General features: G+C 42.0%; 1 protein-coding gene across 1 annotated transcript in view; it reads right to left on the bottom strand.

Annotated features, from left to right (window-relative positions):
• The window catches only part of LOC117514523 (dynein heavy chain 11, axonemal), a 174,447-nt gene that overhangs the window by 8,181 nt on the left and 148,186 nt on the right, over nucleotides 1-18,080 (bottom strand). The window contains exons 66-75 of the mRNA XM_034175026.1: nucleotides 15,259-15,463; nucleotides 14,720-14,884; nucleotides 14,351-14,491; nucleotides 12,770-12,940; nucleotides 12,026-12,148; nucleotides 2,996-3,189; nucleotides 2,771-2,919; nucleotides 2,563-2,690; nucleotides 921-1,148; nucleotides 639-830 (exon numbers count right to left, since the gene is read on the bottom strand). Of these exons, the coding sequence (XP_034030917.1) occupies nucleotides 639-830; nucleotides 921-1,148; nucleotides 2,563-2,690; nucleotides 2,771-2,919; nucleotides 2,996-3,189; nucleotides 12,026-12,148; nucleotides 12,770-12,940; nucleotides 14,351-14,491; nucleotides 14,720-14,884; nucleotides 15,259-15,463 (1,696 nt within the window). The remainder of the gene's footprint in view (nucleotides 1-638; nucleotides 831-920; nucleotides 1,149-2,562; nucleotides 2,691-2,770; nucleotides 2,920-2,995; nucleotides 3,190-12,025; nucleotides 12,149-12,769; nucleotides 12,941-14,350; nucleotides 14,492-14,719; nucleotides 14,885-15,258; nucleotides 15,464-18,080) is intronic.

The raw sequence follows: 18,080 nt of genomic DNA, 5'->3' as shown, positions 1-18,080 counted from the left end.
CTTGAAATACGGTGAAATTATAGGTTGCGTAGTTAAAAGAGGAGAAATGTGAAAAATGATGAGAATGAACATCCATCCATCCATTTTCTGAACCTGCTTATTCCCCAAATAACAGTCGCACAAAAGATTTCAATCAGGAGTTGGAGAAACTCTATTCAGGTAATAATGTTATTACAATAGAGCCTTTTTATTGTCATTGTACATACATACATATAGTGAAATTTGTCCTCTGCATTTAACTCATCGTAATTACAGTTAGACACAATCCAACCACTAGGAGCAGTGAGCAGCCACAGTCTGGCGCCCGGGGACCAACTCCAGATGTAGACGCTGCCTTGGTCAGGGGCAGAGAAAGGAGCAGATCCTAAATAAGCATGTTTTTTATTGTGGGAGGAAACCGTAGTACCCGGAGGAAACCCATAAAGACACGTGGAGAACATACAAACTCCACACAGGAAGGAAAATTACATCACAAAGAACCTTCTTGCTGTGAGGCACCAGTGTTAACCACTAAGCCACCATGCTGCCCACATTTTATTACAAATTTGCACAGCATTAGTGAGCTAAATGAATAGTAACACAAAATAAATAAAAACAAAATGACTGTGAAAGAATGACTCCATGTAATGCAAAAATACCTTGTTGTTGGCCTCTAAGTAGTTGTACAAGATGTTGGCTGAGATGGTGAGGTCTCCAGTGCTGAAGGGGTAGTTACGGTTCCACCCCCGGGGACCAAATTTTCGGCGCTCTGTCACACAGGCATGGAAGAAACAGAGGGAGAACAAGATCGAGTTGAATTCCTGCTGTCTGGAAGACATCTCCAGAGTTTCCTGGAGTGAAAAAGATTATGATAAACACAAAGTTTTTTTTTTCAAAGCTTCATATGTACATTCACTTTATTTTAAATAATGTTTTCTCACTTGACTGAAGTTGTTAAGGGCTGCATGCAGGCTTGCACTCATGCCACTGGGTGGTTCATTCATGATTTTGATGGCACTCTCCAGTATTCCTCTGGGAATCACATGCTGCTTTGGGCTTGGTGCTGGTTCTGCAGTGATAAATACTCGATAGTCCTGATGACTTTCCATCCCTGTTTTCTCCAGAAGACCATCCAAAGTTGGCAGCCAGCAAGGCACCAAGTGTACGTTCTAAACAACAAACAAATTCTAAAAGATTACACAGAAAAAGATTCAGGCGAAAAATGTCTTGTGTTATGAATGACCCCTATGGCTCCAAATGTACAGTGGCCCTGAAGTGCAAAACACAACAGCCTTCCAGTTCACAGGACAGGACGGACCACCGTACAATTAGCAGTGATTTGTGTTGCTGACTGGACGGTGGTCCATCCAATCAGCGACGATTCATGTCGGCCGAAGGTACCTACCTTTTCCGTTTTAGTTAATGTTGTTGTCATTTCTCTTTTGCTGTTGTGTTGTGTGATTTGCTGTTGTGCTGTGTGATTTGCTGTTGTGCTGTGCAATTTGGTGCTGTGCTGTGCGATTTGGTGCTGTGCTGTGCGATTTGCTGTTGTGTTTTGCACTTCAGGGCCACGGTAAAAATGAGGCATCTGTGGTGATGATCTAGCCAATCATGACTTTTATTGAACTACATTGAGTTTACGAGGTCTGTTAGAAAAGTATCCATCCTTTTTATTTTTTGCAAAAACCTGATGGATTTGAATCACGTGTGCTTTTGGTGATGATCCTATGGGCATCACACAGATTAAGGAGCGGTACAACCAGTTTAAAGACGGCCGCACAACGGTGGAGAGCGAGCCACGCTCCAGTCGGTCATCAACATGCTGAAATGACCAGATCATTCCAAAGTGAACGCTGTGGTGATGTGGGACCATCGTGTGACTATCCGAGAGATTGTGGAAGAGGTGGACATCAGCACTTTTTCGGCATATTCCACTGTGACAGAAGATTTTGCCATGAAAAGAGTTGCAGCGAAATTCATGCCGATGACTTCGGCATGAAGCTGCCGACGGAGCAAAAGCAACTCCGTGTTGAAGTCTCACAGGACATGCTGGACATGCCCACCTCTTCAACCATTCGGAAGATTCAGACCGCTTTCGGTGACTTTTCAGTCGTGTGACTATCCGAGAAATTGTGATCTGTGTGATCTGTGTGATGCCCATAGGATCGTCACCGAAAGCCATCTGAATAATCCGAATAGTTTCCACCTGGCTGTCGCCCAATTTCTGGCAAAATTTGATGCAGTCGCGCCGCTCCTGTCATTCCGCCATTTTCCTTGCAAAGAAAATCCGACAAGAGACTACACCCATTCTCACACAAAGGCTGCTTACCAGCAAATGACGCAATCGACAGGCGTGAAAAAATTCACGCATGCTTACAAAGTTTCAAGGTTGGCTCATGCAAGCACACGTGATTCAAATCCATCAGGTTTTTGCAAAAAATAAAAAGGTCAGATACTTTTCTAACAGACCTCGCATTTCCCTTGTTCAGGGTGAAATAATTTAATTAGGTGCAATAGAGCCTGGCTGGAAGAGCAGCTGCAGTTACAGCAGCTTCCTAACTACCAGAAAGAAATCCTTCCTACCTGTAGAATCACCCAGTGTCCCAGTAGTGAGGCATTCCTCAAAGCAGTTTCAGCTACCCCTTCCTGCCCCTGGCCCAGGGACACATTGTGCAAAGTTCCCTGATCAGTAGAAAACCCCAGCCTCAGTCCTGCAAAAGTGGAAAACACAAGAACAATACGGTAGTCCTACCTTGTGAGAAGTGTGCATAATATCCTAGAAGAGTAGTACCTAATTTCTCCATATCTTCCAGCGGGTCGACTCCAGGTGAGAGAATAAAGAACATAGGAGTTGTCCGGTCAGTCTCTTGAAATAACTCGGCAAATTTCAACCGAACACAGTCAACATATTTTGCTCCCATGTTCTCCTCCACAAAGCTCCTGCCACACAAAATTGTGAGAAGGCTTGGTGAAATACAATACATACTCATATGGATAGATGGCATTGTATACTTGCTTCAGCGCGTAGGGGATCCTATCAGGACGGAGCGCTCTCAGGATGATGAGCTTCTGAAGGGAAGTCTTGTTCTTCCAGGCTTGGGGAAGTCTTTCCTTTTCAGGACACTTGGATTCCACTATCTTCCTCCAGTGCTTGGGAGAACTTTCTATTTCTCTGTCCAATCCACTGAAGCTGTCCATTATACAAATTGTCTGTGTCCAAAAAATAGAAAAGATGATGAAATACCTTTTGTGGGATGGTGTCTGATCTTACAGTGTAGTACGGTTTGAAATGACATGCTTCCAAAACAGCTAAAACCCTATGATGTCCAACTGTGTAACCTGTAAAAACAAACCTGAGATCAATTCACATGGGTCAGTCAGTCCCAGCATGGGGCAGGTCATCCTCACAAAAACAAACTGGAGTAAAACGAATGAAAATAAAGCAGAAAAATTGTCCATGTCCCACAAATTTATCAATTGGCAGGTAGTGATGAAATCACTGAAAACATGACAGCAGACTTTCTGTCTGGGGCAAAAACTGCATACATTCATCTTATACTTATTACTGTTATTCGAACCCTAAATTTATATGTACATATGAACTCATATGCACAAAATATATGTAAAAAATATTCTGCTTAACGTTTTATATATCATACGAAATGCAACATTAGAATATGTTGCATTTCTCTCTCTCTCTCACTCACTCACACATACACACCCTTGCTGACCCTGAGACAGACTGGCAGAGTCTCCAAGTTGTACCCCACCTCTCACTCAGTGACTGCTGGGATATGCTCCAGCACCTCGTGACCCTGGAGTGGAATAATGGGTTCAGAAAATGAATGCATTAATGTACTTTGCACTCAGCATTTATGTTTGTGTGGTGCACATTTCATTCATTCTCTATACCTGCTTATTCAAATTAAAGGCCACACGAGAGCTGGAGCCTCTGCCCAGTCATTGGGCAAGAGAAGAGGTACACCTTGGACAGTCAGACAGTCTGTCGCAAGGTCAACACATGTAACTGGTGTGTGTGTGTACTCACTAGTGTGTATATGTGAGTTGCCCGTTGGGCCCTAGATTGGGTAGTGTTTACAAGACAGGTAGCTGACATTTTTCAAGGGTGGTAATAAATTAGCAAAGTTTCTATATTGATTTGGAATGGTGTGTGAGTCTAGAATGTAATTATCAATGTCCATTGTTCACTGTTGTTAGCTAATATCCTTAATTTCTCCAAAAATATTAGTCCTATCAACGTTCTGTTTTGGCAGCGTTCATCCTTGACCTAAAATACATAAGCACACCAAATGGCAAATGTCGGCTGTCCCTAGTTTCTCTGTGTTGCAAGGTACACACAGGCACACACGCACATACACAGAGGCCACTTCGCTTTTAATATATAGATGATTTACCGCCCCCTGCTGGGACGGCATGCAGGTGCAGAATGTAATTCTCATAGCATACCAAACACCAAATGTCAGCTCTCCCCAATTTCTCAGTAACTGAAGCCATAAACACACACGCAAGCATGCATGTAGACAGAGGCCATTGGGCTTTTTTTATATATATATATATATATATATATATATATATATATATATAATATATATATATATATATATATATATATATATATATATATATATATATATATATATATATATACACACAAGGTCTGTCAATAAAGTAATGGACCTTTTTATTTTTTTTTTAACTATATGGATTTGATTCATATGTTTTTACGTCAGACAAGCTTGAACCCTCGTGCGCATGCGTGAGTTTTTCCACGCCTGTCGGTGACGTCATTCGCCTGTGAGCACGCCTTGTGGAAGGAGTGGTCCCGCCCCCTCGTTGGATTTTCATTGTCTGGAAATGGCGGAATGATGTGGACTTTTTTTCCATCAGAATTTTTTCAGAGGCTGTTAGAAACTGGCACCTGGAAACCATTTGAAAAATTTATCTGGCTTTCGGTGAAAATTTTACTTTAAATTTTATTTTATGGAAGAGCTTGGAAAAGCCATTGATTGCCTTGCTAGTGGGAAGGCCCCAGGGAGTGACGGCATCCCATCAGAAGTCTTAAAGAGTGGGAAACCTGCGCTGCTAAAACACCTGCACAATCTTTTCTGCCTCTGCTGGGAACAGGGACAAATTCCCCCAGGACATGCAAGATGCGAGCATTGCCACCTCATAGAAATCAAATCAAATCAATTTTATTTATATAGCGCCAAATCACAACAACTGTTGTGCAATAATTATCGAGGCATCTCCTTTCTCAGCACTGTTGGGAAGGCCTTCACCCGTGTTGCCTTAGCATGTCTACAGACCTTGACCTCACGTGTTTACCCCAGTGCAGCTTTCGAGCTGGGAGGTATACTGTGGACATGATCTTTTCAATACGCCAGCTGCAGGATAAGTGTCAAGAGCAGCAAATGCCACTCTACATCGCCTTCATCGACCTGACCAAGGCTTTCGAGTTGGTCAATTGAAGCGGACTCTTCAGGCTCCTGCAGAAGATTGGCTGTCCCCCAAAACTCCTTGCAGTGGTCTCTCCATTCTATGAGAACATGCACAGTAGAATTTGCTTCAATGGTGCAACATCAGAGGCCTTCCCAGTTAGCAGTGGGGTGAAACAGGGCTGTGTCCTTGCGCCAACGCTCTTCAGAATCTTCTTCTCCATGCTCCTCCAGTACACCTTGAAGGATTGCAGCGAGGGAGTTTACATTCACACCAGGGCCTACAGCAAGCTCTTCAACATAGCCTGACTTCGTGCTAAGTTTGTGGAGGTACTCATCCGTGAGATGCTCTTTGCCGACAATGCAGCCTTGACATCACACTCTAAATGCTCCGAACACTCCAACGGTCTGCAGCAGCTTGTTAATCGCCTCTCTCACAGCTGCAAGGCGTTTGGACTAACCATCAGTCTGAAGAAGACAAACATCATGGCGCAAAGCACAGTTGCTCCCCCTAACACTGACATTGACAGGTACAGTCTGGAAGTTGTGGAGCACTTCACATACCTTAAGTCAACCATCTCTAACTCACTCTCTATTGATGCAGAGATGAACAGCAGGATTGCGAAGGCAGCAGCAGTTATGGCAAGACTAAGCTACAGAGTCTGGAACAACTCCAGCCTCACTGAGAAGACAAAACTGTGCGTCTACCAGACCTGCGTGATCAACACACTCCTCTATGGTAGCGAGGCATGGACTGCCTATGGCAGACATGTGAAAAAGCTCAACAGCTACCATCTGATGTGCTTTAGATGAATTCTGCACATCAGATGGCAGGACAAGGTGCCCAACACAGAGGTCTTGGAACATAACAACATGAGCAGTATGTTCACCATTCTTGGCGAAAGGCGCCTTCGCTGGCTTGGCCACATCATACCTAAAGATCTACTGTATGGTGAGCTGGCAGAGGGCACTCATTTGGCTGTTGAACCACATCTGTGCTTCAAGGATGTCTGCAAGAAGGGCATGAAAATGTGAAGCATCAATGTCAACATGTGGGAGCAGTATGCAGAGGACCGTGCAGCCTGGTGCCTTGCTGTCAGAACAGGTGCACAGAGGGCTGAGCAGGAGAGGAACCAAGGTTTTGCTGAGCAACAAGCTCGGAGGAAGGAGTGACAGCGGCAGCCTCAGCAGGCATCACAGTACACGTGCAACAAATGCAGCAGAGATTGTCACTCGTGCACTGGACTGATAAGTCATTCGCACAGGTGCAGATAGAAACAAAACACAAAAATTTCCTGTATTTTTGTATTGTCAACTGTGTCAGTAGCATGGCCAAAGCAGAGGGTCACCCCTTTGAGTCTGGTCTGCTTGAGGTTTCTTCCTCGAATCATCGGAAGGAGTTTTTCTCTTACCACTGTCACATGTGTGCTTGCTCTAGGGGTTGGTAAAGTCAGACCTTACTTGTGGCAGCTTTGTTGTGATTTGGAGCTATATAAATAAAATAAATTCAAATTGAATTGAAAAAGTGTAAAAAAAAACAAACAAAGAAAAAAGCAAAAAAATAAAATGGACGCTACACTATCGTCTCCTGCAAATGGACGGATGCCAAGAGATTTTTCTTTTTCAACTTGGACAGGCCGTCAGTCTATCACAGGGCCACACACAGACAAACAAGTCAGTTTAGAGTTTTCAATTCACCTAACCACATGCTTCAAAGTCAAAATGATGGTGATATTGCCAGGAAGTGAAAGCTGTTTTTTTTCAAGTGCCATGGATGGACTGCTGTTGCTTGAGTCTTCTATCTTGTGGAGATTTATAATTCAATTCAGTTCATTTATACAGGACCAAATCGCAGCATAAGTCACCCAAAGGCGCTTCACAAGGCTAAGGTCCAACCTCAAACTACCCAGAACAAGCACATACGTGTAAGCAGTAGTGATCAGGAAAAACTCCCTCGGGTATTTCTGAGGAAAAAAAACTCAAGCAGACCAGACTCAAGGGGGATGACCAACAAGAATCAGGGAAACAAATGACTCTCAAGCATAGAAATTAGACTGCTGGTAGATCTGGTAATCTCCTTTAATGAATTTATATATATATATATATATCAATTCAATCAATCAATTTTATTTATATGGCGCCAAATCACAACAAACAGTTGCCCCAAGGCGCTTTATATTGTAAGGCAAGGCCATACAATAATTACGTAAAAACCCCAATGGTCAAAACGACCCCCTGTGAGCAAGCACTTGGCGACAGTGGGAAGGAAAAACTCCCTTTTAACAGGAAGAAACCTCCAGCAGAACCAGGCTCAGGGAGGGGCAGTCTTCTGCTGGGACTGGTTGGGGCTGAGGGAGAGAACCAGGAAAAAGACATGCTGTGGAGGGGAGCAGAGATCAATCACTAATGATTAAATGCAGAGTGGTGCATACAGAGCAAAAAGAGAAAGAAACACTCAGTGCATTATGGGAACCCCCCAGCAGTCTAAGTCTATAGCAGCATAACTAAGGGATGGTTCAGGGTCACCTGATCCAGCCCTAACTATAAGCTTTAGCAAAAAGGAAAGTTTTAAGCCTGTATAAAGTGAATAAAATTGGTCCTAGCACAGAACCTTGTGGAACTCCATAATTAACCTTAGTCTGTGAAGAAGATTCCCCATTTACATGAACAAATTGTAATCTATTAGATAAATATGATTCAAACCACCGCAGCGCAGTGCCTTTAATACCTAATCTCTGTAATAAAATTTTATGGTCAACAGTATCAAAAGCAGCACTGAGGTCTAACAGAACAAGCACAGAGATGAGTCCACTGTCTGAGGCCATAAGAAGATCATTTGTAACCTTCACTAATGCTGTTTCTGTACTATGATGAATTCTAAAACCTGACTGAAACTCTTCAAATAGACCATTCCTGTGCAGATGATCAGTTAGCTGTTTTACAACTACCCTTTCAAGAATTTTTGAGAGAAAAGGAAGGTTGGAGATTGGTCTATAATTAGCTAAGATAGCTGGGTCAAGTGATGGCTTTTTAAGTAATGGTTTAATTACTGCCACCTTAAAAGCCTGTGGTACATAGCCAACTAATAAAGATAGATTGATCATATTTAAGATCGAAGCATTAAATAATGGTAGGGCTTCCTTGAGCAGCCTGGTAGGAATGGGGTCTAATAGACTTGTTGATGGTTTGGATGAAGTAACTAATGAAAATAACTCAGACAGAACAATCTGAGAGAAAGAGTCTAACCAAATACCGGCATCACTGAAAGCAGCCAAAGATAACGATACGTCTTTGGGATGGTTATGAGTAATTTTTTCTCTAATAGTTAAAATTTTATTAGCAAAGAAAGTCATGAAGTCATTACTAGTTAAAGTTAAAGGAATACTCTGTTGTGTGGCTGGGGGGGCCTGGCTGCCTTTTGTTTCTGTTTTCTGTCCTGTCTTTTGTTTTTCCTTCCAGGTGGCTTGCATTTGGGACTGAGTGGCTGTGTAGCTGAGTTTATCAGGACCTCACCCTGATCACCTGAGGCTGATCACCTGCGGCTCGTCAGGACTCACAGCTGTGGTGCATCTACAATGGATTGGAACATGGTGGCATTTAAGACTGGAGTACACAGTGTGTATTTGCCAGAGACTCGACCTTGTGACCAGACGGGTGAGATCGTCGTCTCGGGAGCCATCTCATCATCAGTGGATGCAGAGAACGTCCAGGTTTGATGCATGGTCTGTGAAAGAGGAGAGGGTGAGGTCTCACGCTCGTCAGCACACTTCCTGAGGTACCTTAGATTTTGTGACTAACATTTATACAGTCAGTAAATGTGGTGTCCCTCACACCTTATTATATTGAGCTGTATGTTGGTCGTTTAAATCAGCTTCCACTGCAGTGGAGTTTTGTGAACAGGGTGTTCTATGCCTGCAGGGTGGGAAGCTGATTTGCAATTAAGCCAGGAAGTGTTTGCTGTTTGTACACCTTTGAGACTTCTCTCTGTGTGTTGAGTGTGGACTCACATAATGATTCCTTCTTTCACAGACTCGGTTTGTCGCGGCCACCTGGGGGGTGTCGGCGGGATCCTTGGGTCCGAATTGGTTCTGGCTCCGGACCGTTGGCGCTGCTGGGAGCGCACCGCAAAAACCACCATGCCAGACCGCGCACTTTTATATTTTCTCACAGCACTGTTATGTTCATTAAACTCTGTTATCCTTTGTACCGTGCTCTGCTTATTTTATACTGGGTCCTTCAAACGCTGGTCGGTTCTCCGGGCTGCGTCCGACACATAACATACTCGGCTCAATAGAGCTCTGACTCTTTGTCAGCCTGGCTACAGTGCTGAAAAGAAACCTGGGGTTGTTCTTATTTTCTTCAATTAGTGATGAGTAGTAAGATGTCCTAGCTTTACGGAGGGCTTTTTTATAGAGCAACAGACTCTTTTTCCAGGCTAAGTGAAGATCTTCTAAATTAGTGAGACACCATTTCCTCTCCAACTTACGGGTTATCTGCTTTAAGCTGCGAGTTTGTGAGTTATACCACGGAGTCAGGCACTTCTGATTTAAAGCTCTCTTTTTCAGAGGAGCTACAGAATCCAAAGTTGTCTTCAATGAGGATGTAAAACTATTGACGAGATACTCTATCTCACTTACAGAGTTTAGGTAGCTACTCTGCACTGTGTTGGTATATGGCATTAGGGAACATAAAGAAGGAAACATATCCTTAAACCTAGTTACAGCGCTTTCTGAAAGACTTCTAGTGTAATGAAACACTGCTGGGTAGTCCATCAGAGTAAATGTAAATGTTATTAAGAAATGATCAGACAGAAGGGAGTTTTCAGGGAATACTGTTAAGTCTTCAATTTCCATACCATAAGTCAGAACAAGATCTAAGATATGATTAAAGTGGTGGGTGGACTCATTTACATTTTGAGCAAAGCCAATTGAGTCTAATAATAGATTAAATGCAGTGTTGAGGCTGTCATTCTCAGCATCTGTGTGGATGTTAAAATCGCCCACTATAATTATCTTATCTGAGCTAAGCACTAAGTCAGACAAAAGTTCACAGAGAAACTCACAGTAACAACCAGGAGGACGATAGATAACAACAAATAAAACTGGTTTTTGGGACTTCCAATTTGGATGGACAAGACTGAGTCAAGCTTTCAAATGAATTAAAGCTCTGTCTGGGTTTTTGATTAATTAATAAGCTGGAATGGAAGATTGCTGCTAATCCTCCGCCTCGGCCCGTGCTACGAGCATTCTGGCAGTTAGTGTGACTCGGGGGTGTTGACTCATTTAAACTAACATATTCATCCTGCTGTAACCAGGTTTCTGTAAGGCAGAATAAATCAATATGTTGATCAATTATTATATCATTTACTAACAGGGACTTAGAAGAGAGAGACCTAATGTTTAATAGACCACATTTAACTGTTTTAGTCTGTGGTGCAGTTGAAGGTGCTATATTATTTTTTCTTTTTGAATTTTTATGCTTAAATAGATTTTTGCTGGTTATTGGTAGTCTGGGAGCAGGCACCGTCTCTACGGGGATGGGGTAATGAGGGGATGGCAGGGGGAGAGAAGCTGCAGAGAGGTGTGTAAGACTACAACTCTGCTTCCTGGTCCCAACCCTGGATAGTCACGGTTTGGAGGATTTAAGAAAATTGGCCAGATTTCTAGAAATGAGAGCTGCTCCATCCAAAGTGGGATGGATGCCGTCTCTCCTAACAAGCCCAGGTTTTCCCCATAAGCTTTGCCAATTATCTATGAAGCCCACCTCATTTTTTGGACACCACTCAGACAGCCAGCAATTCAAGGAGAACATGTGGCTAAACATGTTACTCCCGGTCCGATTGGGGAGGGGCCCAGAGAAAACTACAGAGTCCGACATTGTTTTTGCAAAGTTACACACCGATTCAATGTTAATTTTAGTGACCTCCGATTGGCGTAACCGGGTGTCATTACTGCCGACGTGAATTATAATCTTATCAAATTTACGCTTAGCCTTAGCCAGCAGTTTCAAATTTCCTTCAATGTCGCCTGCTCTGGCCCCCGGAAGACAATTGACTATGGTTGCTGGTGTCGCTAACTTCACATTTCTCAAAACAGAGTCGCCAATAACCACAGTTTGTTCCTCGGCGGGTGTGTCGCCGAGTGGGGAAAAACGGTTAGAAATGTGAACGGGTTGGCGGTGTACACGGGGCTTCTGTTTAGGGCTACGCTTCCTCCTCACAGTCACCCAGTCGGCCTGCTTTCCCGGCTAGGTAACTAGATCAATCTAACTGCGCAGATTAAACAGCTAACAGATACAGCAAAACACCGCTGTGCTCCGGAACAGGAAGTGATACAATACCGCAGTGAGAGCCAACCACCAGTAGAGGCAAGCAAGAGCTTGCCTCTACTGGTGGTTGGCAGTTGGTATATATATAAAACATGAACAAAAATGATTCCCCTGACCATCACAGGCTGTTCTAAGCTGTTTACATTGATAATTTTGCCTCAAGATGCCCGACATCAAACTCTTGTACCGGCCCATACTGACTTACAAACGTACATTGGTTAGTACATACATGCATCAGGAGTGTGTGTTATTCAACACTGTACCTTGACGGCCCCCCAGGCCTGTGGAGAGAGGAACGACACGGGACTGTCTTTGCTGGCCTCTACAGAGAAGCGCAGTAGCAAGTCATATTCCTCTGCTTCAATCAACTGCTGCTGCAGCAGAATCTAAAGGGAAAAACAAAGAGGCATTTCAAATGATATAAAATGTATTTATCTCTTCTTAATAATTTCCATAAGGGTAATAAATAAATAAATAAATGAATCACAATTGCAAAAAAGTTCATAAGGCTGATCATGTGGCTGAAAAAGTGCAACTCCAAATCAGAAAAAAATACGGATGTACTGTATATTAACAAATAAAATGAAGTTTACCCAACAAAACATGAAATGTCTTTGGTTCATTCTGTCTGCAATGAAATATAAGTCAAAGGGTTTTTGTTTTGTTTAATTTGCATTTTCCACACGGTCCCAACCTTTTCTGATTTGGGGTTATATTTTTGAGTGTGGAAAAAAGGCACTTGAAGGACAGCTTTCAGAGCACCACAACTTCAGAGATGAAAACAGTTGGCGCCGTGACAGATAATTACATTATGCTATCAGAACCAGCCCCTTTGTCAGAACCAACTGTCTGAGCTGTAGCCATGGTGCGAGGTGTGAGAGGTAATCAATAGCAGTGTATGGTCCTGCTGGCTGCTTTTAATTGAAGTTAATGTGAGGGCAGAAAAGTACGCTGATTGATGAGGATGACAGAAGGCCCCACCTCTGAGGCGGACCTGAGTCCCTCACCTGGAAGGCGGTGTGTGACAAGAAGGTTAACTTGTCTCTCTCAAACAGGCCCTGGCTGGTGTGCAGGAATACAGAATAGGTGATGGCTTCAGTGAGGTTGTGCACTCTGGTAGTCACATCCTCGTCCCTTTCTGAGCATTCCATTGCTTTGTTAAACATCGAGTTGAAGGTCTGGAGCATAACCAAAGGGAGGACAGTGCTTTGGTAAGGAATGGATTAATAGCAAAACACGAGAAACAGCTAAACACAGACTTTTGGCATTAAAGTACACATTTATATTTGTATATTTGTTTGTGCAAATAGGGTTGTGCTGAAATTCTCCACAACACCTATAAGTAACTATAATTTTGGAAATCAATATTAATCAAAATCGTAAGCTTGTTGAGTAATAGCACACACACAATATATTAAAAGCAAAGTATTCTATAGCAGTTAGAGGGGAAACAAGATCCTTTGTATAACAATACATTTGGTGAAGGTTGTGATTTATTTTATTTTATTTTTTAAACTTGGCCAAACCAAATTTGCATTCTGCTGTTGACTGAACCACAACTAAATTTACTGCTATTGGACACAGACTGCAAGGTGAAGGATTCTTCCTCGCCAGAGCTTGATAAAGTTGATTTTTTTATTACCCTTTTTTAACTCTCAAGTGACCAAGCCAATTTAGCAACTAATATGACAAGTGGCATTATTTATGACCCCATTGACTTTATATTGGAATAATTGTCTATAGAGTTCTTCATATTTATTTCACGCTCAAAATTATTTTGCCAGAGTACCAAACAGTAAACAGTTAATGTTTCTTTTTTTTAATTACCCTTTTTTAACCCTCAAGTGACCAAGCTAATTTAGCAACAAATATGACAAGTGGCGTTATTTATGACCCCACTGACTTTATATTGGAATTATTGTTTATAGGGTTCTTCATATTTATTTCACTCTCTAATATATTTGTTCATCATCCTTTTCATCCTCTCTCGGGGCATCAAGAATCAGTCTCAATGCTTGTGTGCAGCTGTAAATCTTGCTATTCTGTTGGTCATGCTTCCTTATGAAACAGCAAAAAATATAATGATTCGAGTTGGTAAATTACAATACCATCGGAAACTATAATGTTGAAAGTCTCATAGAGCCTCTCGGGGTCATAAGTGACCCAGCACAAGTTTGGATTATACTTGCCTCACAGATTGGCTGATCCTTGCAAAATTCTATGAAGAAATACTGGACAAATAGACTGATTCATGGTAGGGAACATTTTCAGATTAAAATTAGAAAAATGGCGCACAAAAATATATGCCTGGGGTCATAAATGATCCCACTCATTTCCCATGCTTGAGGGTTAATTCAGAAAAAGAGAACAACACATTGCAATTTCGCACTTTATTTTTTCTTTAATAAACTTGTAAAACTGTTTTGTTACCTTACCAAAGCTTAACAGGAAAGCCACCTTAATGATGTGTATTTTCCCATTGTCATTATGGGCATGTAGCACTGACATAATCTAAAAGTAATAGGAAATAATAAAATTCTTCAGTGCTGCAGAAAATGATGTGTGTCCTTCAGGGGTAAAAGATTTACCTTGAGAGAATAGTGGTACATGGGGTTAATCTTGCTGAGGTCACTGATGATGAAGAATAGGAGTGATGCCCTCTCAGCGGCTGGGCGGTATAGTTCTCGAGCCTCGTTGATCTTTCTCTCATTCTCTCTGGCCTCCACCACCTGTGTGTTCCATTTCGAGAAAATGAGCTATTGGTCTCTCAGTCATGCTCCAAAACCATCTCATTACAAATATTCTTAACTGGACATCATCTGTAGCTAATGCAATAAAATGATGTGCTGCTTCTTGTGTGGCATTCAAAAACATGAAAACCCTCAAAACAAAACAAACAAGAAACCTCTCCAGTCAACAATAAGACATCTGTGACCATATCAGTCTAATAAATTCACCTTATACTGAATGTGAGCAGCTGTATTCTTGGTGGTCTCAAGTTGCTCCACCAGAGAAATATCACCCAGAAAATGTCCATGCGCTGAAGAGAGTCGACTCAACAGGTCATCCTCCAATCTCTTGAGCTCAATCTTGTGGTGATTCTGCTGTGCTGTTAGCTCCATCTTTGAAAGCAGAAAACAACAAATCAGACTAATGAACGTACGTGGTTTGATTTAGATCTTCTAGGTAAAAGTAAGCTCCTTTGGCTTGTCCTTTTCCCCACTCAGGGTCACCATAGCAGATCCAAGATGGAGCTGCTTGTTTATTTGGCCTAGGTTTTACACCCAGTGCCCTTCCTGATACTGCTCCACAATACATTACAAATAGATGGTCTTGAACCGGGAACCTTCTCTTAAAATAAGTGCATTATCCACTTGGCAGCCCCTGTAGTTTTGGGTCTGGCATGTATTGTAACTATAATCAAATTGATTTTGTGTATATTTGACATTTGGATTCTAAATTTACAACAAAAAAAGTGTCTGAGATAATGCTTTACCTTCTGAGCTTCCAGGTCAGGTCTTTCTTGGGACACAACCTGCTCTAGCAGCTGCTCCTCCAGGCCTTTGGGAGTCACTGTAAAGTTGAGGAGGGTGGTCTGAGCCTGGAGTTCAGGTGGGAAATGGGGACTGGCCAACTTGGTGTGGAGAATAAGCTGGAAATTACTGTTGTATTCACACTCCTTGCTTCCAATACGAATGTACCTGAGTAACAGGAAAATGTGCTTATTATGTTCAGCTACTTTCATTTACTGCATTATTGCAAATATAAGACAGTATTAAAACAAATTGAGAATATAGTCCCATCTTATAATCGCAGACCAGATGTTGACAAGTCATACATCTGCAACAACAGGTGCTGCCAAACACCACTAAAAGTCATGTGCCTCAATAAACAGGCCAAATATCATGATCTAAGAAATGAGTTACATCTGTGGTGCTGAATGCTACCTAACTGCATTTTAACACAATTATTTTTCAATACAATTTCAACAGATCACTACAAGAACTAGCACATTAAATCACCATTATTTACAGTTCTACCAGAAATCCTTGCACTCCTGTTCCTGTGTCTGTTATGTCAACTGCACTAGCTATTTTGACAGGTGCCGTCTCCCCACAATTTTATTTCAAGATAGAGCCATATTATTTTTGCTGCTCAAACTGCATCAGGAGAAATTTATAAGAGCATTAGAAGATGTTACTTCTGTGTCAGACCAGGAAAAAAATGAAGCAGTGTTTCCTCAATGTTTGGTAGCCAGTTGATCATGAAACTCAGGTAAGTGTGACTATTTCAACTTGTTTCTGACCACTGAAACAGTTAAAGATGTGTTTTTAAGTGTTTTACAATCTCCTCAGCTAATTTCCTAATCCCTTTCTCTTCACAGAAATCTCTGAGGTCCTTCTGGACCTTTAACCCTCTGAAAAGTCCTGCCATCTTTCTGACATCATTACAGAAGTAATGAGCATGTGCAGAAAGTTTCACCTGTGAAGAACTGACTGATGACGAGGAAAAAAACATGATTTGAGCCACCACGTTAAGCCAGTTTGTATTGTTCATTGTTCTACTGCTTTGTGCAACCTCACCTGTTTTTTCACCTCTATCAAAGTGGTTTTTATGGGCATTATTTTTGAATAAAAGTGTTTTCTTTGGGAAAAGGGGGGTGTGTCATATTCAGGCACATCTTATATCCAGGCCAAATATAGTACTTTTAAAGGCTATGGCTTTGTTATATTGCTGCAGCGGCATTATAGAAACATAGGAGTATAAACCCGTTGGATGTTGGAAGTTACTTTTGTCTGTCTTCACCTAAGCTCATGTATCACAGGCCTTCATGCACTGTTGCTTTGACAGAAAGAGCAACTCTGACTTCAAATGTCACTTACTAGCCAGACAAATAATCTTGATTAAATATGAAAGATTATCGCCACAGCAGCCAATATTTATCTGTTCCTGCATTTCAATTAAATTAGCTCTGGCTTGATGAACCTGGCGGCTTTTCATTTTTCTCTAATTTTTTCTCTAATTACCCCTTGGATGTCAGGCAAGGCCTCAATTTTACAGCACAGGTTCCTCGTGGCCTGGGTCTGGTTCAACTCTATATCTTCACAAGCCAGAATTAATGTACTATTGATAGAACCATTACTCCACCAAATTAAAGTCCTTGCTGATGGATTGGCTTGTAGTCTTCCGTCAGCCGTGAAAGTAATAATTAGTATTCATTACTTCACACTCTACAACATTCCAATTATTAATGAACTTCAGCTGTGGAGCCCGACCAGATCCATCATGACTGTTCCAGCAGGTTGTATTAATCATCGACAGAAACAAGTGTGCGGGTCATCTACAAGGGATAAACTTATAATCAGATTTACGATGATGAATTGTTATGTCTGGACAGACGGGACTTCAGAAGAAGCTCAATGAACATGCACGAACAAAGTCAATATGCATAAACATACACAGATTGTGACAAGAAAGATGTAAACAATTCTGAGGAAAGCCAAACCAGAAAGTCAATAGGTGGCATTTTTAATTTTCTATTTATTCTCCTACTCGTATTCAGTGTATGGCAGCACATTGGCTTAGCGGTTAGCACTGTTGCCTCATGGGTTATGGGACTGATTCCCAGCTGTGGCCTTTCTGTGCGGAGTTTACATGTTCTCCCCGTGTTTGCATGGGTTCCCTCCTGGTGCTCTGGCTTGCTCCCACATCCAAAGACATGCAGGTTAGGTGGACTGGAAACTTTACATTGTCCGTAGGTGTGTGTGCGTGTTGGTGTGAATGTTTTTGTTTGTTTATATGTGGCCCTGTGACAAACTGGTGTCCTCTCCGGGGTGTACCTCGCCTCACGCTCTATGACTGCTGGGATAGGCTCCGGCCCCTCGTGACCCTTAATTGGAGCAAGAGGTTGAAGCTGAGTAAGTGTGAGTATTCAGTGAATGAAATTTGCTGTACTTTGCCTGTTAAGAGTAATTAGCAACAGAATGAAGGTAATTATGACTAGGTGAAAGCAGTTAAGTGCGCTTGTTTCCAGCATGGAAGGTTCCCAGTTCAAACCCACCCCTGCCCATTCTCCATATAATATGGAGTTGCGTCAGGAAGGATGTGCTGTGGTGACCCCGAGTGAAAACAAGGAAGAAGCAGAAGGGACTCGCTATGACTATGAATTCAAGCTTGAGAATCGAAAAACATACTGTAACTGTTGGCCTACAAGTAAGGATTTACACTGCTGAACAAGCTATTGATTATGTTCATGATTAAATTAATAAACCTCTGGGCTGTAAAGAACAGTAAAAGCAAAAAAAAACTACTGCACAC

The sequence above is a fragment of the Thalassophryne amazonica genome, chromosome 7 (assembly GCF_902500255.1).
Source record: "Thalassophryne amazonica chromosome 7, fThaAma1.1, whole genome shotgun sequence".
NCBI lineage: Eukaryota > Metazoa > Chordata > Actinopteri > Batrachoidiformes > Batrachoididae > Thalassophryne > Thalassophryne amazonica.
This window is presented reverse-complemented; position numbering and strand designations above follow the sequence as displayed.